We start from the raw sequence: 23,672 nt of genomic DNA, 5'->3' as shown, positions 1-23,672 counted from the left end.
CCAAGAATATAAGTGAACTGGAGGCCACTGTTGATGAGGAATGGGCTTATTCTCATGAAGATTCCTCAGGAATTCTGCCAGAAGCTGGTGTCTGGCTATACATCTCCTTTGCAGCAGGTCATAACAGCAAGGGTGCTCTACAAAGTACTAAAGATGCTTATGATGAAAGGGCTGAATAATTTTGAGACTGCAGAAGTCATTAAAAGTTGCATTTTCAGTTGAAATTGGGGAAACCACTTGAAACATTTGTTGTGTTGACCTATTTCAATTGCTTTGTTTGATTTGTTCATTGCACACAGCTGAAAGTCTGTAAATTTGCCAATAAACCTGATTTGCAATGGGGATTGAAAAATTTTGATTACAACTGTATATGTGTTGGCTAACCCAGCAAGTGTCAGGCTAAAATATAAAGCTCAGAAAAATTAAATAAAATAAAAGGGTGGAATATAAATCCTTTAGTTACAAGTACATCTTTCATGTTATGTCAACCTGCAAAATTACAGTATTTTAGACAGGATATTCCAATTTCTACATACGCCCAATTGTGACTATTTCTCCGTAAGAAAGTGCTAAACATTAATTACCTTTGGCACATCAACTGCAACCTCTCTCATTGCACTGGGCCTGACATCACTCATCGCTTGCATGAAATCGTTCAGAGTTATTAACACCAAGCCAGCCACTTCAGTGTCTGACGGACTATTCAGTTCTCCCAATTTTCTCCGCAAAGCATTCAAGCCTATAAAGAAAGTCAAAAGATTAAATAATACTTTCATAAGCAATATCAAGAAAAACAGGCAAATAATTTGATGCTCTTACAAGCAGAGAATAGTGAGGTGGGTTAAAAGGAACCAAAATGGATCTATCTGCATACTCCATCCACTATCCTAAAATGATGAATAAAAATCTTTTTGATTTGTGGTGGAAATGAGACACGCAGATACTTTTTATTTTAGAAAATAAAGCTCTACTATGCTATTACAAAAAATACCTACATTAAATGGCCTATTTAAGAATTAGTTAAAGGTGAATAAGGATCATTACTTTGTTATTAAACATCAGTGCTCTATGTATCATTCTAATTAACTTACTATACCTGTGGAATTGGTTGTCCAGAAGCTAAGGATACTTTAACTTCCTGGCGCCCATCCTGCTGTCCAAGGGCCACATGCAGGGCTTTTGTACTTGTGTGGCCCCATCAGATTGTAGTGGTAGCATGAATTTGGGTGGACATAGGTAACAGCAGCAATCTCTACTAGTCCCATGTAACATGCCTCCAATCTAGGGCTGCAACCAACAAATCAATTAAATGCTAACAATCGATTATGAGAATAGTTGTCAACTATTCTCATTATCGACTCATTGGTTGGATCCCCGAGCTCTCTCCTTAATGCCGGGAGGAGGACACAGCAAGCAGCAGGCAGGTGCAATAGCCAGCCTGCTATCGGCTATTGCAAATTGAAACGGCCAATAGCAGGCTGGCTATTGCACCAGCCCGCTACCTGCTGCATTTACATTCAGCTGCCGTCTGCAGAATCTTCCCTCTGGCAGCTGTCATTCCCTGGCTAAAGCTATTCAAGCGCCATGTGCTTACAATACAATTATTTTAAAACAAAATTATAAAAGGTGGGGAAAAAAGTAATAAACAAAACAGGGCTTTTGGGTAAACTGAAGAGAAAGTAGGAGTAAGAAGGGCACATCACTGGTGTCAGTTGGAGTAAAATAAGTCCTATTCTTGGTGTAAGTAGGATAAAATAAGCCCCATCATTGATATCAGTGTGCGTAACATAAGTCCCATTGTTGGGATCAGTGGGATGAAAATAAGAAGGAGTATTGGGATCTTTTTGCCCGGGGGGAAAATAGAACTAAATAGGGAACATATGGTGCATGCAGAATGAGGGTGTGTGTTAAAATGAATGTACAGCACAGTGTACACAATAAGGCATTGTGGAAAAAGGAATGTATGTTCAAGGGTGCAGAATGCAGGAGTCAGTATTGAATAAAGAAAGTACAGCAAACAAAATAAGGCAATGTGGAATAGAGAATGTGCAGCACAGTGTGCAGAATGAGGTGGTGTAGAATTGAGAATGTACAGCACAGTGTGCAGAATGAGGTGGTGTAGAATAGAGAATGTATAGCACAGCCTACAGAATAAGGTGTGAAATATGAAATATGCAGCACAGCATACAAAATGAGCCGGTGCAAAATAGGGAACGTATAGCCCAGGGCAGTGTACAGGATGAGTCACTGTGGAATAGGAATATAAAGCACAGTGAAAAGAAGGAGGAGGGAGGTGTGGGACAGAGAATGTACAGCACAGCATACAGAATAAGGCAGAAATATCTCACTGGAAAAATGTATAGCTATGCCCAATAAAAAAAAGATTTACAGAATACTGCAGTACTTAAAGCAAATGTATACTAATGCTATCAAATGCAATTGTACTAATGCAAAAGACACTCAACTTCCACAGCTCCCTGGAAAATTCTGCCGCTTTTGGGTATGGGGCACAGATGAACACTCCCCCTTGCTTGGTATCAAATTGGCCAAGGAAAGGGGAACTGCAGGTGTGCCTAATCTCTTTGCAAATACTGACTTTTGAGAAGCCAACATTGTGTGGGACCAGGCAGCACTAATACATTAGGAGCAGGTAGCATAACATGCATGCTTAATGCTGTCAGTTTGTATTTGGTTTGATAACAGTATCACATTACATCATAGTTGCCAACATTGGATATAATTAAAAGGGACACTTTGAAGCTCTCAAAAAGAAAAATAGTGCATGCGGGTGTGACAAAAACTCTCTAAAGGTGCCCATACACTGCTCGATTCTCGTACGAGAATCGGGCGAAATCCCGCGATCGTACGAGAATCGAGCAGTGTGAACTAAGACGTGCGACCGTTTCTACTGTACGGTCGCACGTCTTTTGTCGAGCCAACATGTTCGAAAACCCGCCGAGAATCGTACGATTCTCGGCGGGTTTCTAGCCTGCTCGTCCGATAGCTGCGGAACGGGCCGGTGTGCGCACGCGCACACTGCCCGTTCTGCATTGCCGTCATCGGAAGCCCGCCCCTCAGCGGGGCGGGCTTTCGATGATCGCAAGTACGATCTGCCCGTCCAAGGTGGGCAGATCGTACGGGCTTTCAAGAAGCATACGACCATCGCAAGACAAAAGTCTTGCGATGGTCGTAAGGTGTATGGGCACCTTTAGAGACCCTCGATAGTCAGTTTTTGCAAATGTAACCAAAAACTAGAAAAAAAGTGTGTGGTTTGAAATACGTATTTTTAGTGAGGCTTCATATCCCACAACTGAAAGGTGTCCATAGCCCTTAAATTAGTCTCCAATAGGGATGCACTGATACTGGTATCGGTATTGGTACTGATACTGAGCATTTGGGTGAGTACTTACCCCGATACCAGAACCAACGGTCAGAGGGGGATTCCCTCTGTGCCGTGCGGGAGCTTGGAGCCAGATTCCCAGACAATCAAGAAGCCAGGCAGCAAGTCCTGACCCACCTCCCAGGTTCCTGATTGGCTAGGAAGCAGGCTTCACGCTGCCTAGCGACACTGCGAGGCAGCCTGGCTTCCCGGCCAATCAGGAAGCCGGGGTGTCAGGTCATGACCTGATTGGTCAGGAAGCAAGGCTGCCTCGCAGTGTCACGAAGGAGCATGAAGCCGGTGTTCTGTCAACAGAACACCAGCTTACCGGGCAATCAGGAAACCAGGCCCACGCTACCTAGGGATGCTGATATTGGTACAAAAAAATATTGGTACTCATAGTTTATACCGAAAAATTGGTATCGGTGCATCCCTAGTTTTCATCAATCTGGGGATTCAAGCCATTTGAATAGAGCAATAAAGATCCAATGTTTATGGGCCAGTGCACAACAGTCAACAATGAGCACTCATGGGGAGCAAAAGCCTTTTCCACTTATACTGGAAATGTGCATAAGTGAACCTCTCTCTCCCCTTTTGCCTCTGAAGCACTCTTGTTTAGGGAGAAAACTAATTTAGGAAGTTTGATGAGACAGTCGGATTATGCATGCACATCTGACCTTTCCCAAATGTCTATCGTCGGTTAAAATATAAGTGTACTATGTAGCATCTGGTGCCCACAGAGAAAGACACGAGAACTATAAAAGGGCATGAACACCTGCCTTCACTCCCCAGGCTCTGTAACAGAATCACAAATATTTGCAATACAGACTTCCTGTAATGTGGCACATTCATAATGAACAGGATACGGTACAGTATCAATAAAAACATTCCAGGAGGCCAGCTGGAGAAGAAGGAGCGTGCTACAGGCTGCAGGCAAGGAAATGCTACAAATATCTTCCCTATTGTGACCGCAGATCATATGTTTAAGCTAATTATCCAGAGAAGCCCAATGGCAACGGCAGGCGAGTTGTAACAGTACACAGACCATCAAACTCGCCAGATGAACACAAATTATTAAGTGTGCAACTGCAAGTTTATCCAAACTGCTTGAACTATACAGTGAAACCTCATTTCAACTTCTTTGTTATTTAGCTTTTCTTTGAAATACACATCAGAATTTAAGGATCTGAACCTGTCATTCAAAAGGTTTCATTTGAATTACTTAATAAATAGTAATTTTATGGCATTTATGCCCTATTCAATATTTATGTGGTTTATTGTTGTTTATTGAGCCTCTTCACTACTTATAAACTGCTACACAAAAGGAAAACCCATTCTTTTCATTGGCAGTTGTTCACATAACTACTGAATACTATTTTTAATAGATACTCTTACAACAGAGCTTATAAGGGAATTTAATATTTACCCTTTAATTATTATATCTCTGCAAGCTGGCCAAGAACAAATGTATAATTTGCACTGCTTACTTTTTTTCTAGATAAAACTTTACTGAAATGTCACGAATTACATTTCATTAAGTTCTATCAGTCACAGCGCAGTGTGATTGTACACCATTGCACCATGCTGCACTGAAAGGAAGTACTGTATGCAGTACTTTTTTTTTTTAGGCACATACTGCCGCGGTGTGAACTGAAACCATTTGAAACAAGGCAAATGTCCTTGTTCTGTGCGTTGTGGCTGCATTGTAAAACGTGCCCTAACGCATCTGATGTAAACGTGCCCTAACGCATCTGATGTAAACGCGCCCCAACGCATCTGATGTAAACGGGCCCACAGAAAATTCAAATGTATAATCTGATTGGCTGCACTCCAGTTCAGGCAAAGTATTTCTCAGACACCCTTCATTAATTCCCCCCCAATATCTAATCAGTTTAGGTCTGTGGGACAGAGGTCACCTGAAGTCTAACAATCTGTCTGTCAACTCCTATTTTGTGTGCAGCTTGGGAGGTTAGGAAGTTGGAAGTTGGCAATTGTTAGATTTTAGATTACATCTGACTATCTTAATGACTTAGTAAGGGACATTCCCATATTTCTATTCTGACAGTTTCCTTTTTAAAAATTCATGCTCCATTTTCTCAGCATAAGCACCCATTTTCAGGCTCAAAGGAATGAAAGGTAACGCACAAAACCTCAAGTACAATGCATTTTTGCATATTTTAAAGCATCTGTGCAATGAAAACATCCATCGTTTTTAAAAACAGAAATGCAAGAAAATGCATGTAAAATATGTGTCAACACACAAAAACATATGCATAGGCATCATGAACTAAACCTAATGGAAAACACACAGAGCTGCATGTAGTTTACAACCACAATTCTCTGAACAGAGCCTAACTTAGAAAGAATTTTAAAAAAAATATGGTGTGGTATAAACACAAATTCGGGGAACAGGCATGGACTTCTCCGTAACTTTGCTACATCTTTTTAGGACAGTTTTAGATCATGTTCTACCCATGAAAAATATGCGCTCCAAACCTGCTACACATATTATTTTTTTAGATTGAATTTTGCTATTATTTTCTTTGGAATTGCTACACTTATTTTCATGTGCTATTCAATTTCATGCAAATAAGCCGTTTCCATTGAACCATTTTTGTCTTCTGCATTTCATCTGCTTTAAAAAGTGAATGCAAAACAACATTCCAATATAACACACATTACCAACTGTGGCAGAAGTAATCAATTTGAATGTAGTTTGTATTTGTACTAATAATCTACCTCCTCCTATTTTTCCTCTTTCTGTTGGGGTCCCCCAAAGCTCTGTCCTCAGACCCCTTCTTTTCTCTATCTACACCTCCTCCCAGTTAATAACCTTGCACTGATTCCAATACTATCTCTATGCTGATGGCACACAAATATATCTCTCCATTTCAAAGCTCACCCCTTCAGTGTCCTTGTGCATCACTAATTTACTAACACATTAGTCTGGATGTCACACAACTTCTTAAAACTCAATCTTTCAAAAACTGAGCTCATTATATTTCCTCCCCCCACCTTTCTCAATGAGACTGATAGCAGAACTATCCCTCCCTCCACCCCATGCCAGGTGTAATTCTGGGCTATGACCTCACCATCCAATCACTATCCAAACCCTGCCACCTTCACCTTCGTAACATCTCCCAATTTTGTTCCTTCCTAACCAATGAAACGACAAAGCTACTAACCCACTCACATTTTATCTCTGGTCTCGACAATTGCAACTCCCTCCTCATTGGCCCACCTTTACACAGGCTATGCCCATCCCTTCAGTCTACAATGAATGCTGCTGCCAGACTCATCCACCTCACCAACCACTCAGTGCCTGCAACCCCCCTCTACCAATCCATTGACTGGCTTCCAATCACCCAAAGAATACAATTTTAAATATTAACAGCCACTTACAGAGCCAACCACAGCTATGTTTCCAACCTCCTCTCAAAGTATCACCCTAACTGTCCACTCTGCTCCTCCCAAGACCTCCTGCTCTTTAGATCCCTTGTCCACTTATCCCATTCTCGCCTTCAGGACTTCTCTAGAGTGTCTCCCATCCTTTGGAACTGCCTTCGCCCAACCTGTTCGGCTATCTCCTACTCAGTCTGCCTTTGGGCAATCCCTGAAAACTTATCTCTTCAGGGAAGCCTATCCCACCTCAACCTAACCGAGGGACTATTACTTTCTCAAACAACTCATCCCCACACAGCTACCACCTTTTCTATCTCTTGCCTCTCCCTTTTAGACTGTAAGCTCTCACAGGCAGGGCCCTCCTAACCATCTTGTTTTGAATTGAATTGTATTGTAACTGTAATGTCATCCTTAGATTGTAAAGCGCTACGCAAACTGTTGGTGCTATAAAAATCCTGTATAATAATAATAATAATAATACATTATGGCTAATAGATGGATCTGAGGAGCATAGGAAATAAATACTTATTTCCTATGCTCCTCAGCTCTATCTAGTGGCTATAATGTATCAGTACAACAACAAACTAAATTCGAACTGGGAAACTCCATCTAGTGACCATAATGTATTATTGCAACACTACATTTGAACTGGAAAAAAAGTATTAAAGGAGTTTTGGACTGGAAAGAAAATATTAAAGCTTTTCCCCATAGTTCTCCTTAGGGACACAAACTAGCGTCCTCCCGTCCCCCTAGGCTCAGTATACCGCAAGCTGTAGCTCGCGGTATACTGAGACGCCGCAGCTGAAGCGGATCCCGACAATTATGTCTGGATCCGCCCAGCTGCGTGACTGACAGCTGGCTCTGCCTATCTAGAGGCAGAGCCAGCTGTACCCGCCCCCTCCCCCGTCCGTTCCCCCAGTCAGCGCTGGCGGATCGGAGCGGGGAGGGGGGAATCCAGCACCTCCCCTGTCATGGCAGAGAGCCGTGACAGGATCGAGAGGTGAGCGAATGCGGTATGTGTTCACTCACCTCCCGATCTACTGAGCCGACCTGTGACAGTCTCATTGTCACAGGTCGGCTAGAACTATGAGGTGAGTGAAAAGCACTCACCTCATAGTTCTCCTTTAAGAACATTCGTTTTTAGCATTATTCACCCATTCGGTTTTTTTGTAGCCAATTAAAAGCTAGGTACCAGTTAAAGGAGATGGTTGTTTAGTCTTGAAAAATGCTAATTTTCAGGAGTTTTTCAGGTGCTTCCAAGTCTATGGACCAAAAACACCCCATTCTGCTTCCAAAGTAGCTCATGTATCTTTTTAAGCTTCAGGTGTCAAGCTACAGATGCCTGAGAGATCATATCTGAACAGAAACAGTTTAAAAGTATGGGATTTTGGTTGTTTAGCGTTTTGGAGCTATGAGCTTTAAGCTACAAAATGCTCAGGGGTGAATCAGAACTGAAACATGAACTGGTCATAGAATTTGAAAAATTAATTCTAAAATGAAAACATTGGTGAATCAACTGCATATAAACAAACTGTGTGGAAATCACGAAAAATAAATTTGTTTCCTTACATGTTCAAGTTTAATCTCCCAGAAAGGCAGAAACACCAGTCCATTTATGTGTCTAAAATTCAGGTTCCCTTTCATAAATTGGGGAATGAGTGATCAAAGCTCTCCAAATAAAGACTAAAGTAATTTGAGTAGAATGTTCATGTACAAGGCGCTTCTTGGGTCATCATTTGCTGGAAATATTTTCAACTTTGATAATAAAAAACAGACAGAGAATAAGAGCATGTATTTTCCTGTTTCCTTGAGCTATTTTCATAATCATTCTCTCCTCCCACATGACTCTAGTGCTGTAACCTGACCACACAAAACTTAATAAGACGCATCGAGTTGTATTAAATATCACAACAACCCACAGCAGATCTCAGATGTGCGTGCAATTGTGTTTGTTTCTTCAGGAAGCCACTACAAGCAAAATCACATGTAAGATCTCTAACCCTACCAGATTATACATGCAAGACCATGTGTAACCTACACATTGTGGACACGCTTAGGTGTTTTAAGACCAGGTCTCTAATGTGACTGAAAAGTTCCAGAGCACTCGACTATTTTTGACTATAACCTCATTATTCTTATCTATTATCTAAAAGGGGACTAATCTTCCACTATACAGTATTTTTTTCCTATATAAAAAGGAAAATAGCTCAGAATGCTTGTAAAAACACGATTACAACCTGATTAAACATAATTAGAAATGCATAAGCATCTGATACTATAAAACTGCATGTCAGAGAAGCAGCGACACAAACAGTTGAAGCTGTATGCAGATATCAAGCAGTAAAAGTCAAACTGGACCTGGTCTTCTCACTTTCTGAGCCTAATTATTGGATCTTTAATGTGAAAAGGTGAAAACAGATTTCACACAGCTTCTTATCCATTGGGCAAGTGAGTCTACTTCCTACTCTTTGCACACTTTCATCTGTCCTTGCTCTAAATATGGTCAATCAGATTAAAACATTCATAGTAAATGTAAAATTGACTGGTGCGTGTGAAAAACCTCTCAGTATTGGCACCTTGATATATCAGGCGTTATGTTTTTGGGACAGTATTCAGCCATGTTTACAAGTACTATGTCTGCATTACAAGCAGGCAAAACAAAAAGGAGGGACGATAGGAAATGAGTGGACTTGTGAACTACAGCAACGTCTGGATGAGAATCTGAAATTCTAAGCAGGCAGGCTATGTGCTCTGTATGCATTGTAAAAGCTTCATCTACAATTCATACAGGTGTGTAGTTTTAAAGGGAATGTAAATAGTTTTTTACATAAATGTACATTTTTATTTATTAGACTAAAAAGGAACTACCAATGTGTGCGTGTGTATATACTGCATACAGTATATATATATATATATATACTGAGTAGGTACCACCAAAACATCCCTGACACGTCATGGCATGGACTCCACTAGACCACTGAAGGTATGCTGTGGTATCTGGCACCAAGCCATCAGTAGCAGATCCTTTAAAGTGGACCTTTACCCCCTTTTACTAAAACTCACATCAGCATACAGCTCTACATGCTGACTTAAAATCCTATTACATTCATTAGTTAAACAAATTTGTTTTTCATTTACTTACAAATAGAGTTTATCTACTTCCTGGTCCAGTTCTGGCACAAATCATGTACTGTGCCAAAGCATTGCACCCTGGGAAGGTTTGTTGGGAGAGCATTGTTGAGAAATCTCATCTGCAATCTCATGAGATCTCAGGGAAAGGCATTTTCATTCCCTGAGATTATGTGCATGGTCACATGTCCTAGTCACATGTGTCAGATTTTCAGGGTAAATGGAGAGCTAGTAATCTGTCCTTAGTTAACATGGCCACTGTCAGAAGACTGGGAAAGAAAAGAGAAATAAGGTATGCAAAGAATACAAAGCCAGCAATTATCTAGAAGTATCTGTTTGTAGATTGCTATTACTAAACATTTCTAAATGTGTTTGTTGTTATTTTAAAGATATGGGTAAAGGTCCACTTTAAGTCCTGTAAGTTGCGAGATGGGGTCTCCATAGATCGGACTTGTTTTAACAGCACATCCCCCAGATGCTCAATTAGATTGAGGTCTGGAGACTTTGGAGGCCAAGTCAACACCTCAAACACTTTGTTGCGTCCCTCAAGCCAAACCATTCTTGAACAATTTTTGCAGTGTGGCATTGTGCATTATCATGCTGAAAGAGACCACTGCAATCAGGAAATACCATTTCCATGAAGGGGTGTACTTGGCCTGCAACAATGTTCAGGTAGGTGCCACTGCCCCTGCCAACATACACGCACCCGTCCATCCACATGATGTAAAAGAAAATGTGATTCATCAGACCAGGCCAACTTCTTCCATTGCTCTGTGGTCCAGTGCTGATGCTCACGTTGCCACTGTAGGTGCTTTTGGTGGTGGACACGGATTAGCATGGGCACCCTCCCCGGGCTGCGGCTACACAGCCCCTTGCGCAACAAACTGTAATGCACTGTGTCTTTAGACAACTTTCTATCGGAACCAGCATCAACTGTTTTAGCAATTTGAGTTTCAGTAGCTCTTCTGTTGGGAGTCTTTGCTTCCCACATGCACCAATGAGCCCTGGCCGTCCATGACCCTGTTGCAGGTTCATCAGTTTTCCTACCTTGGACCACTTTTGGTAGGCAGACTGGGAACATCCCAGAAGAGCTGTAGTTTTGGCCCTTGTCAAAGTCACTCAAATCCTTACACTTGCCCATTTTTTCTGCTTCCAACACATTAACTTCAGGGACAAAATGTTCACTTGCTGCCTAATATATCCCACCCACTTCCAGGTGCCATTGTAACAAGATAATCAATATTATTCACTTCACCCCTCAGTGGTCATAATGTTATGGCTGATTGGTGTATATATTAGATATTAAAACATACAACAGTTTAAAAACTTATAAACTTTAAAAAAACAAATGAAGTACAAATAAACATAAAATCATTATAGACTAAGACTATATAAGTCACTGTGACTGTATGTGGCATATGATCTGTACTAGTGGCTGCTGGATTCTAACATTAATCAAATAAACATATAATAAGGTTATACCAGGTCTTCATTCTCTAAGCTAGCAAGGCACCAGCATTGGAAAACTGCTGAAGGATAAGTAGTAAAGACTAGAAAATAATGTTTTCTTTTTAGACTAACCATGACAAATCCTAGCCATTCTTCAGATACTATTGCTATATTTGAATGTAGAACGTTACTGAGGAACCAGAGTGCTATTAGCTGACAGGAAAATATGCAGTCAAATAACTTCCACAGTGATTTTTTTTTTCATGTCTGGATTTAATATTTGTGAGCTGCAATCACTCTGAAATCTGCTCCTTCCTTTAATACTTGTCCATTTGCCCTAGGTTACCCTACTGAAAGAGGATGTGGTTTTGTGGTTTGTTCATTTTCTTTCCTGGTAGTCTCAGCTTTATTTGGATGCTTGTTACATGTTATACATTTTGTAAGGGTTCATAATTCTTTTACCAACAATTACGGTTTCCTAAAATGCAATTACTCTTGTATTAAATATGAATGCAGCCCTTGACAGCTAAGTGAAGTCCTTAGGAAATGGGACAGTTTTTTGGCTGGCGAGACATTGTGGGTGGATGTGCAGTGCTTTCACAATTCTTTATAGGGCAGGAAACTACAATTTGTACCAGCAAGAAGCCAGGACTGTCAACAGCCCCCAGCAAATAATTGTTCTGCTTCCAACAGACAACGCAATAATGAACAGTAGACATTTTATTAAAGACTAACAACCGTAAAAATACCGTTCAGCACTATGCAAAATATTTGCGTAAAAATGAAAAATGATAAATATACCTTAAAAGCCTTATATACTGGAAAAGTCTTATTTGGCAATAGTTAATAGCAATGTGCCTAAGCATTTATATTATTGCTCGGCACCCAGCATTCTTGATAATAATCAGATAGTAAATCTCCGTCCTGATCTGGGTAGTCCTATGAGATGTATTTGTGGCACCAGTTCCACCACAGCTTACAGTATGGCAAAGAAGCAGAAACTTTCAATTACATCATTACCTCTCTACTCCTCCCACTGCCTGCTGAGGTTGAGTGATAGAATGGTACCTTCCTATGTCATGCATACTAAGTGACTTGTAGAGCAAATCCCCTCATAGTTTCTCATAGTTTAAGGCTGTGCAGTGATCCATTTTCATCGGCTTCATGCTTCGAATTAAGAAACAGACCAGCGGGAACGTGAGAACTAAATTTATAAGCGTATTTGTGGACCTTTCACATAGGGTTGCACAGATACCAAGTACAGTACTCGGTACCAGTACGAGTACATGTACCGATACTTTTGAGCTCCAAGACTAGACTAGAGAAAAATTAAGAAGTTACGAGTCAGCTGTCATTTGTAAGGAGCACACGGAGCTCCTGGGATTTGTACATCTCTGTATTAATGTACAGTTCTGTTTTTATAAATATAAATAAAGGGATGCACAGATACCAGTTTTGCGAGTATGAGTACTGGTACTTGCCGAGTACTTACAAGTACGAGTACTGATACATTTTTGTTTATTGTCATGCGACAGTTTTTCTAAAACAATACAGACTAATGAAAGTTTCACAGTTTACTTTTAAAATGAACGTTTTTAATGCACGTACCACATCTTTATTCTGCTTTGGCTTCCACTATAATGGGTGCTCTAGTCTAACTAGCTGTAACCTTTCAGAGCATTGTAATAATGCAGGCAACATTTTACTACTGTCTAATGTTGAACCCATGCAATAAACCACCCCAGGACTGGCTGTTGTAATTAAACGGTCATCCATCTGAGGTACTGCCCAGATGCATTTAAAAGTCCTTGTTTACAGTAGCATGCACACATGGGTGTGCTCGTAATGCTACTGATTGCATTGACAGTAGACAGTAGAATTACATTGCAATATCTGGGCATTCTCCTAATCAGACAAAGCCATTGTGAGAGAGAGAGGAATTTTTCTTACAACTGGCATTGGTAATAATTTTTCTGGGTCAGGCGTGAATTATTATTTAAAGGAGAACTATGAGGTGAGTGACGGGAGGACGCTAGTTGTGTCCTCCCGTTACCCTTAGGAGAACTATGGGGAAAAGCCCTAACCCCATAGTTCTCCTTTAATTATTTATGTATTCAATCATTGAATATTTTTATATTATTACATTTAATATTATTTTTATTAATTTTCCCATCAGCGATGTTACACACTTATTTTACACATTAGCATCAACCATTTTCTTTTTGTGCAGGTTTTGCTGTACTGCCCCCATGTTCAAAAAATATACAGTAGTCAGGAGGCGTATATAATTCTTAGATGTCTAATTAAAGCATTTAAGAGTCAGATTCAGATTATGAACCTGTAGAAATCAGTGGTACATTAACAGCCATCAGTTATTCAGTGGATTAAGAGGTCCCTACGGAAAAAGTCAGAATTAGGAGTGTTGAACATCTCAGTAAAATGCATGAGGCAAACACCAGCAGTGCAAGGTATCCTAGAGAAGTGCACGAGGCAAGCACCAGCAGTGCGGGACATCCTAGAGAAGTCCACGAGGCAAGCAGAAGTGCGGGGCATCCTAGAGAAGTGCATGAGGCAAGCAACAGCAGTGGAGGGCATCCTAGAGAAGTGCACAAGGCAAGCACCAGTAGTGCGGTGTGTCCTAATGAAGTACATAAAGCAAGTACTAGGACCCACAAGATCAAACCCAAACAGATCTATGACAGTAAGCCTTATTTACCAAAGTATGTCATGAAGGAGCTGTCTCAAACAGTCACTGTTGGTTCACAGCAATCAACACTCACAAGTTTGGCTGTTGCCCATTCAGTGCAAAGGGACAGTCATGATAGTGCACCCCTCCACCCTACAAAACATATTTAATGATCATTCCTGCTGCAGGAGTCAACCCTGAGTAAGCTCTGGTATCTGCGCTAACGGTGGTGGATGACTTTACTGTCCTCTCCCACATGACAGTGTTTGGACAGGTGAAAGTGTCTCTTAAAAGTCTGAATCTGGATTAAGGCAAAACAGACTGTTGGAGACATTTCATCCCTCAGATACTGTACTTTTATAAATAAATCTAATCTAATATTACTGGATAGCTCCAACAAAAGGGGTACATTGTCTACAAATGCTAGGGGTTAATGATAGTTAACGTGTAACTAAAGTGACAAAACATTTCATACAAGGGAAAATATCTGGCAGAACATACACTTTTTTTTTTTTTTCCTTTGTTGTTGAACAACTCAAGTGTGCAATCCTTTTCCGGGCAGCAAAACTGTCCGTTTATTCATTTGCAAATTGGGAGAAATGTTATTCAATTTCCATTAACCAAGAACAATGTATCTGTTCTTCATTACCTTGCTTATGCTGTGCTCTCTGTTAAAAAATAAATGTATAAATAAGTGAAACAAGTCTGCCAAAGACATTGCATGCATTGGCTTATTTCCTTTTAAAGTGGACTTGTCTTAGTAGAGGTGTGAGTATCATTTGTGTAGGATTTTGCTAGGACAAAGTGATATCAGAATTTTACCTAACATTGATAAAGCCAGTGGGGTTGATTTACTAACCTTTTAAACACACCACGAACGTGTATACACCTCTGTAGTGTGTTCCCTCCCAGCATGATCTATGGGAGGAATCGAAACACCTTTGTAGTGTGTACACACCCAGCAGGTGTGTTGTGCAAAGCCCTGCAATGAATTGCAAGGTAATGTGGTGTAAATTAGCTCTATGTTATGTTGCTTGCGTTGATGAATGCAGGAATGTAAATGCATGAGCTAACCATTTTTGTCTAAACTGTGAAGCAGCATTATATATGCATCATGTGCATGATTTTTCCATATATGGCATTAGTGGAAATAGGCTTTTAGAGACTTTTTGGTTGATAAATACGTTTTGCTGTGTGAAAATCACACACACCTGGTGTGTGTGTGTGTTTAGGTTAGTAAATCACCCCCAGTGTCTCAGCAGTTAGCTATATCCTATTGATTTGACAGCCATCCTGGAATGTAAGTTTAGAACAGCAAACTGGTTAAAATTAATATTCCAGACAGCACTGACTGTCACTACTGCCTGAGGAACGTTTTTCTCCTGTTGGTGACAATAAAGAGTTCTCCTTTAAACATGATGTGCTTAAAGGCTGTGACACGCTGCACGCGAAGCAGCGTGGAGCGGTGGTGCGATGCCTTCACGAGCAGTGTGTGATGTCATTTTCTCCCCAGGACATCAGCTTGCGAGAGCTTGCATAGCTAAGCGTGCCGAGATGAAAAAATGTCATCTTCAGCCAATCGGCTCGCGCGTATAAACCCGTGCGTCAGGATGCGACGTCTGACCGGTTGTTACGCAGGAAACGATTGGCTGAAGGTGCAGTCAATCATCTTCCTGCACTCAGCTCACACACTGCACGCAAAGCTCCATGCCGGACAGCTTTGCTTCGCTCTGCAGGGCTTTGCGTGAAGTGTGTCACGGGCTTAAGATGTCTTGTAATGGGACCCACTGTGAAGTTTCTTTGGCTTCCTGTACTAAAACATGTGTTACTAAAACAGAAAGTGTGAAGAAATTTCCACAACAGGAACACAGACAGTGCCAATTTAACAATTTTGCTGCCACCGGTGTAAGGCTCACGGCGGAAGACAACCGCTTGCAGCTGACCATGTCAGTAAGCCTTACTTCGGTGGCTTTCGCCCTTCTGCAGTCTGACCCCCATAAACGAGAATATTAAACAAAATGAAGGTTTAATGTAGATGTAAAGCATGTTTGGGTCTATGCTGCCATTAGAAAGATTACTTTCTTTTCTAGGGGCAACATTTTTATCAAACAGGAAGTGATAGAATCTCTCCCACATATAGTAGTAAAAAAAGAAGTGCTAATACTTCCCCACTCTATCCAGAACCAAAACAAATATTTTTCATTTCACCAAATGAAAGTAAAAAAAGAAAATACAAGACTACTTTACAGACTCTTGATGATAATAGTAACTGTTGAAAATCATCTAAACACAATATTTACCAGCTTTTATTATTGAGTCATGACATCCATGATAGCAACTCTAATATATATGGTAAATAACAATGTATCTCACTGTCAACATAATTACTTCTGTTCACAAAGAACAATACGCAGTTAAACATCTCATGATAATTACATTCAACCACACCTCATCCCCCATTAATCGGTTAGCTCTGCCCTGCACACCTGTCAGGCATTCTTTAATGTAGGCTGCTAAATAATCACCCCCATTCCTTCCACATGTAAAGTGTTTTACCTGTCAAAATAATTACAACTCTGTCAGTTCTGTGATCCCCCCCAACACCGATAGACCCAAAGCTAGTGGGCACTTCTGGAAATGCAAGATGTACCCAACTGAATCTCCAAGAGTTATAAGAACCTGTATACAGTTATCAGAAGACAATATTTTATTCAACAGTTTCCCTCTAAATAGTGTATAACATACCCCTGTCGGATGTAGTCTGCTGCCTCCCTTTAAAGAAGACCATTTTGTTTGAAGACAGTGATGATCCACTGTCAGTGCTGACTATTATATTAATATAGTACATTTTAGTTCACACAGGTTTAGAGACATCCTAGTTCACAAAGACACCATCATCATTCCCATGCAGAATATAATAACAATGTCTCTGGAAAGACACCATCATCATTCCCATGCAGGACATAGTGACAATGTCTCTGGAAAGACACCATCATCATTCCCATGCAGGACATAGTGACAATGTCTCTGGAAAGACACCATCATCATTCCCATGCAGGACATAGTGACAATGTCTCTGGAAAGACAACATCATCATTCCCATGCAGGAAATAGTGACAATGTCTCTGGAAAGACACCATCATCATTCTCATGCAGAAGATAGTGACAATTTCTCTGAAAAGACAACATCATCATTCCCATGCAGGACATAGTGACAATGTCTCTGAAAAGACAACATCATCATTCCCATGCAGGACATAGTGACAATGTCTCTGAATATTAACCAACCCCTATATTTGCGCTCCCTTGCAGCTGACACAACCCAGCTCTTCCAAATATTGAGGAGCATATGACCTGCTCTCCTGTGACAGTGCTCAGGCCTAGCAGCCAATTACTAGTCAAGTACAGTCACATGATCACGGGAGTGATATCATTGCTTCCCCTGCTTGCCAACACAGTCAATCTGAGTGCTGGCCTGTTAACAAAAGTAAACCTGTCAATACAGAAATACGGAGGCAGCCACTGCTGACCTCCTTCTAAAAATGCTTGTTGCATGGATTTTATGCTGACATCCTGGCTTTTCTACTTGAGTGGGGAAATGTGTATGGCCCTTACACATCTTCTCGCATGGCTCTTAGCAACCTGGGAAGCTCTGGCCAGAAAGAGGGCAGCAGGCACAACGCTCTGCCTGCCGTTTCCCATGTAACCCATAGAGAGGCTGCCTCATTAAACCACCTCTCCTTTAATCTCCTGGGGGTTCCGTTTGCCCACCATGAATAAATAAATAAATACCTGGTTCTAGGTATGGGGAAGCATGTGATTTATTAGCCTTTCTTCCACATGTCAATGCTGGTGCTTGGCCTTTGGCCATTCAAGCACTAGTCACTGTCACATGGGGGCAGGGAGAGTCTCCTTAGCCCTGTGAAAAATCCAAGCTGAAACATGGAGCTCACACATGGCTTCCTCCTTACTGCCAGTGGATGAATGGAGTGATGGAGGATTGAAGGGAAGAGAAGTGCTGCTGGTGGGATTTAAGTAAACCTGTAGCACTGCCCTGCATGAGCAAAGCAAAGGTTCAAAGACTGCTGTATGATGAAACCACTTAGCCGCCTTGCTAGATAAACACATGAATTCCTGTTCAGAGTAATTTTATGACATGAATCACATGTGGAGGAGGCAATAATACTTATTTCAGTGCTGGTGTTCCTTTAAGAAGATAATTGCTGTAATCTTCAGGATATATAGGAAGGAGGGGGGAAAAGCATGCTTAAGTCATTCATTTTCCTGTTGCACCCTCCCCCCTCCTTCCTCTAAATGATAATAAACTTTCAAATAATACAGTCCTGTCTGGATTCAATTAGACTTTCACTGTCTAGTCTTACTCTTTAAACAATGCTTCGAAACCTCACTGGCCCCCATGATGCTATCACATCAGAGGCCCAGTGTTTCATAACAGCACGCCAAAATGGTGTGCAGATCGTGCGGATATTGAAGATTAATTTTAAGCATTACAAACTAAATACTTCCTTCCACTCTAAACAAATCACATGAATCCCCTTCTTGAAGAAATCAGGCTCTATTTACATTCATCCTGATGCAGCTGCGCAGGCTGCCTTAGAAGGCCATGATCGCAATAAATCCCTATATTAGGAAAGCTAGATTGCCAGCCAGTGAACTCTGCAGCTTGTTCCCTGCTCAATTATTAACATTTCCTTGTGGTTTTGAAAAAAACAAGGCTTATCTTTCTTGTGACATTACAAATTTATGCACGCACTAAGAGATTAATGTCCTGAGGGCTCAGCAATCAGTCCTGTAAATTAATACATTTTAAAAAGCCAGGTTTTTGCAGTAACAACAATAATAATATGTTTAAAATACATTTTAGGCAGCAAGGAAAACCAGTGAACTGTTATCCAGGGAACACTGCAACTTTGCTAGTCAGAGCATCCACTCAATGTATCTTCACTCTAAATATTACGTAATCCTTTCTAGGTTCTGATGGGACTGTAACCTCCAGTCATATGATTCTATGATGTGCACACACTCCCTTGCATCAATGCATGTTGTAAGTGCACCAGCACACTTACAGTATTAATCTGAATCTTTGCAGGAGCACATTCACAGCTTATTAGAAGAAAGGGATACGACTGGTACTACATGTAAAGGTTATGAAGTGAGAGAAGGCTTATACTGCAGGCATGAAGCAGTGTCTGCATGTACTGACTTGACTTCCAGAGTCTCCATTAGAGCATTGAAATGCAAGTATGCACAGCTTACTTGCACATTGTGGCACACTTACCTCTCACAGTTCCCTTCTTCAGCAGTGACAGGTCCAGCCTCCAGTCAACCGCTCTCTCCTCGCCACTTTTCCCTGCCTTCTCTTTTGTGTGCCCGATTCTCCCCTTTGTCCACTGTTGGATTTTAAGGAGGAAAGCATCCCACCCAGCCTGATAGCAGCAAGAGGGTTATAGTTGAGCAATTGTAACGACTGAACAAATTGCAAAGAGAACCCCATGTTTTTAAGGACCTCCCACAGTGTCAAAGGCTTTCTCAATGTCAAGGTATGCAATAGTTCTGGTAACTATGTTAGCATGAGGGACAGAGATATTCGTATACAGTCTGCGGATATTAACGGCAGTCGACTTACGGGGCAATAACGCAGTTTGATCAGGGTCAGTTAACTTATGTAAGAAACCTTGGAGGCGTAAACTGAAAATCTTTGTCAAAATGTTGAGATCACAATTAAGCAGTGCTATGGGACGGTATGAGGAGCATAAAAAGGGGTCCTTTGGGGATTTATGAATCAAAGTAACATGAGCCTCACTCATGGAAGATGGTAAATCATCCTTCAGGAGACAACTAGTGAACATATCACAGAGATGAGGTGCAATATTGTCGGCATGCGTTTTATAAAAACTCAATAGGAAGACTGTCTGGCGCAGGGGCTTTACAAGCAGTGAATAACTATCAAAATTTCCTCCACAGAAACAGGCTTAACCAAGGCCTCACGGTCCCTATCAGACAACCAGTTAAGTGCCACCCTATCTAATATGGCCAGAACAGCAGTGGAGTAGCAAGTGGGAGGTAGGGAAGAGGTATACAAGTTTATGTAGTATCTCTCAAATTCCTGCAAAATAAGATTAGACTGGGTGAGAAGCGAACCATCAGGTGACTGAAGTCCAGAGACCACTGTGAACAGTCTATCATTTTGAGATAGCCAGCAGTCTTCCATTTTTTACCCAATGTTCAAAGAATTCCTGCTTATATAAATCATTCCTAGTAACCTCCATGAAGTGCAGCTGTAAAATCCATCTAGCGGACATAAGGCACTGAAAGTTATCAGAAGTAGGAGATGCATTATACTGGGTCACCCACCTATGTTCCTCATCCTGAAACGTCTTGGTACAGGCTTACTGTTCCTTCTTGATGACCTGGATGAGAGACATATACTGACCACAGACATAAGCCTCACAGGCATCCCAGAGCAGTGCGGGAGAAGCTGTCAAGGAGTTAAAGGACCAGTAAAAAACTAATGCAGGAGAAATGCTGTTATTCGCCATACGATGAGAGATCCAATGCGCCCCCCAAGTGCCAAACATCCCATTCTTTTTATGAGAAGTCTGCAGGGTCAGGGCCAGAGGTCAGTGATCAGAGAGTCCCCCCAGCAGGTAGTCAACCGAGAGCACATCAGCTAGGAGAGAGTGATTACTGAATGCCAAATAAATCCGGGAGGAAGTTCTGTAGGTGGAGGAAAAACAAGAGTAGGCCCTTCGATCCGGATTTCTCCATCTCCGAAGCTCCTCAAGACATGCGGCAGACGTCCAAGCAAGGAGATCACCAATGGATACAGAGGAAGAACAGGATCTATCAAGAACTGGTGAAAGGACAGCATTGAAATCACCCATAAATAGAATTTCTGAGGGACAATAGGGAGAGATTTTATCCAGTAGGGTATACAGCCCATCCTGTTTAAAGGGAGGAGGTAAATAAACATTACCTATAATGTATCACTGCCTCCAGAGAGTAAGAATTAAAATAACAAATTTCCCATTGGGGTCAGTATGGACTGCGTCAACAACACAGGGAAGTGCCTTATGCATTAAAATAGAAACCCCCCTAGAAAAGGAGGAGTACATGGAGTGGAACGATTTTTTAACCCAAGGACATTTGAGCGTAAGTAACTTACCAGTGAGGTGGGTCTCCTGCAGGAGAAGTATATGTGGGGCTAAAGACTTTACGTATTGGAACATTAGGGCCCTTTTAAACTTAGATTTAAGACCTCTGACGTTCCAAGACGTAAATGAACAAAAAACACCCAGGAAAGATAAACACCCTACTCAGCCAGCAACACCAGGAAAAAACCAGGAAACATGAATAGTGCTGGTGGGTTTGTTCCCTAGACCAGAGAAAAATATAGCAAAAAATGTCAGCTAGGGAGTAAAAAAAAGGAACCCCATGGCCAAAACTGTTCATGAACAAAAAGATGAGGGCACAAAGAAAAATTATAATGGAGGGTTCCATCAGGTGGCACATGGCTGGGGGGGCGGAGCCGCTGTGACAGAACGGACGAGCAGTGAGGGGAGAGAGAGGCGCCGGCTGTCAGATCCTGGCCGAGCGTCTCTCTCTCTCTCCTCACTGCTCTGCATTAGTTAGTGACAGCGGCTCGGTCCTCCGCCCTCCCCCGCCACCGGTTCCTTCACTTCTTCTCGGATCCCCGCTGTGGAGAGCAGCGGGGATCCAGAGAAGCGGCGGTAGGAGAGGACATGGCGATCTACCAGTGATCGCTACGTGATCGACTGGTAGATCGCGATCGACCTTGTGGGCACCCCTGGCTTAGTAGATAGATGGGCCATTAGCAGGTCACTCCAAAGGGACCTAATAAACAGAAGACAAGTCCCAAGGGGAGCACACAAATGTGCAAAACAGGTACACTTGCGGTGCATCAACAAGCATCCAGCTAGGATGTCGCGGCTGACGAAATATGGAAGAAACAAGCTTTGTGTCCATCAACAACTCCAAGGCGACTGGGGTAGAGGAGACTGTATTTGAGACCTTTGTCATGGAGTCACTGGCGCACCTCAGCAAAGGAGTGGCGGCGTTGTTGTAACTCAGACTAATAATCGGGAAATAAGAAGATGCAGGAGTTTTCATATAACAAAGATGAATGCTTGCAGGCATCAGCGAGAACCAGATCCCGATGGTGGTAATTCAGGAGACATATGAGGAAAGGCCGTGGCGGAGCCCCAGGTACCGGAGGCCTCAAAAGGACACAGTGGGCCTGTTCCACAACAAATGTGGCAGACATATCTTGAAGGTGGAAAAGCTCGACAAAAGAAAAGCCTTGCAAAGTCAGCAGGCCGGTCACCTTCCGCTCGCTCCGGGAGGCCCAGGATTCAAACATTGTTGCGTCGGAGCCTGTTCTCGGTGTCAATCACCCGATCATGAAGTACACCCATGTCAAAGAGCTTGCATTTCTGTGGAATTCGTCTGCACCGAAACCTCCAGCTGAGAGATGCGGCCCCTTGTGTCGGTCATGCGGGTATAAAACTTATCAAGATCATGTCTAATAAAGCTGGCATCCAAGAAAAGAAAATCGATCTTGGAGGTAAGTGCTTCTTTGCAGGTGGTGTTCACCGCAAGGATATCCATGCTCGAAGGCTGATCATCCGCAGCTGCCGCCGGAGCAGTTTGTGTGCCGACTGACATCCTGTTGCACTCAGCCAACGTGGCCAAAATGGCTGCCTCAGGAGCAACACGCGGAGGACCCACCGATGACCGCGGAGTCTTGCGTTTGCTAGGAGACATAATTGAAGTCGCCCAAAGGATGTAGCAATAGTCTACATGAAGTAAATGAGCAATGAGTAAAAGAGTTGTGCCGTGATCTCAGAAGGATACAAGGAATGGAGCTCCGCTAATGTGCGTCCTTCTCAGATCACATCCCGGCCACGCGGTTCACATAACATTGTTAAATCACTCTACTTAGTAATGGTGAAAATGTAAGGGAGACATATAGAATACTTATCCTTCTTCATGAATCCTACAACCAGGAGCTTGGAGGCCTGATATTCGAGAAGAGACAGCCAATCAAGTCTGCAAAAACAGCTGTCCTGCTTATGGGAGAAGAGAGTTGATAGGATTCCAGAACAAAGGTACAGTATATGCTGGACCCTAATATTTGAATGGAGTCATTAATTATGGCAGAGACAAAATAGGGTGGGTCTTAAATCATATGAAATGTAAAGAAAGTCAGTGGGAAGTAAGCTTCTTTTTTTTTACATATATCTATCTACTGCTAGCAAGCAGTAGATATATGCAAATAGCATTTAAAAAAAAAACTTGCTAAACAGGTAAAAACGTACCTAGGCCTGCGCCGCTCACTCCTGGCTGTAGAAATCAGCTTCTTGAACGGCCATGCAGGAGGATGTGTGCAGGAGAATGCGCAGTAGAGAACACAGGCGGGGAGAGGAAGAGAGACAAACTGTAAGTCAATGCATGCAGCCGGGAGCGTGTACGTCGGCCAGACTCTGTGGGACACAGAAGAAACAGCAGTCTGTTTGAAAACTACTGGTGGGAAGAAGATGATCGGATGAAGAGGCATCACTCAAGGTAAGTCCTTAAAGCAGCTTG

The 23,672-nt window shown here is 42.0% G+C and overlaps 1 protein-coding gene across 3 annotated transcripts in view; it reads right to left on the bottom strand.

Moving 5' to 3' along the window:
* Window positions 1-23,672, bottom strand: part of SPATA5 (spermatogenesis associated 5) — a 300,327-nt gene that overhangs the window by 232,626 nt on the left and 44,029 nt on the right. For all 3 annotated transcript variants that reach the window (XM_018561119.1, XM_018561121.1, XM_018561120.1), the window contains exon 10: window positions 585-739. In XM_018561119.1, the coding sequence (XP_018416621.1) occupies window positions 585-739 (155 nt within the window). The remainder of the gene's footprint in view (window positions 1-584; window positions 740-23,672) is intronic.

The sequence above is a fragment of the Nanorana parkeri genome, unplaced genomic scaffold, assembly GCF_000935625.1.
Source record: "Nanorana parkeri isolate BGI_ZX_2015 unplaced genomic scaffold, ASM93562v1 scaffold501, whole genome shotgun sequence".
Lineage (NCBI taxonomy): Eukaryota > Metazoa > Chordata > Amphibia > Anura > Dicroglossidae > Nanorana > Nanorana parkeri.
Note: the sequence above shows the minus strand (reverse complement) of the source record. Positions and strands in the feature narration are given on the sequence as shown.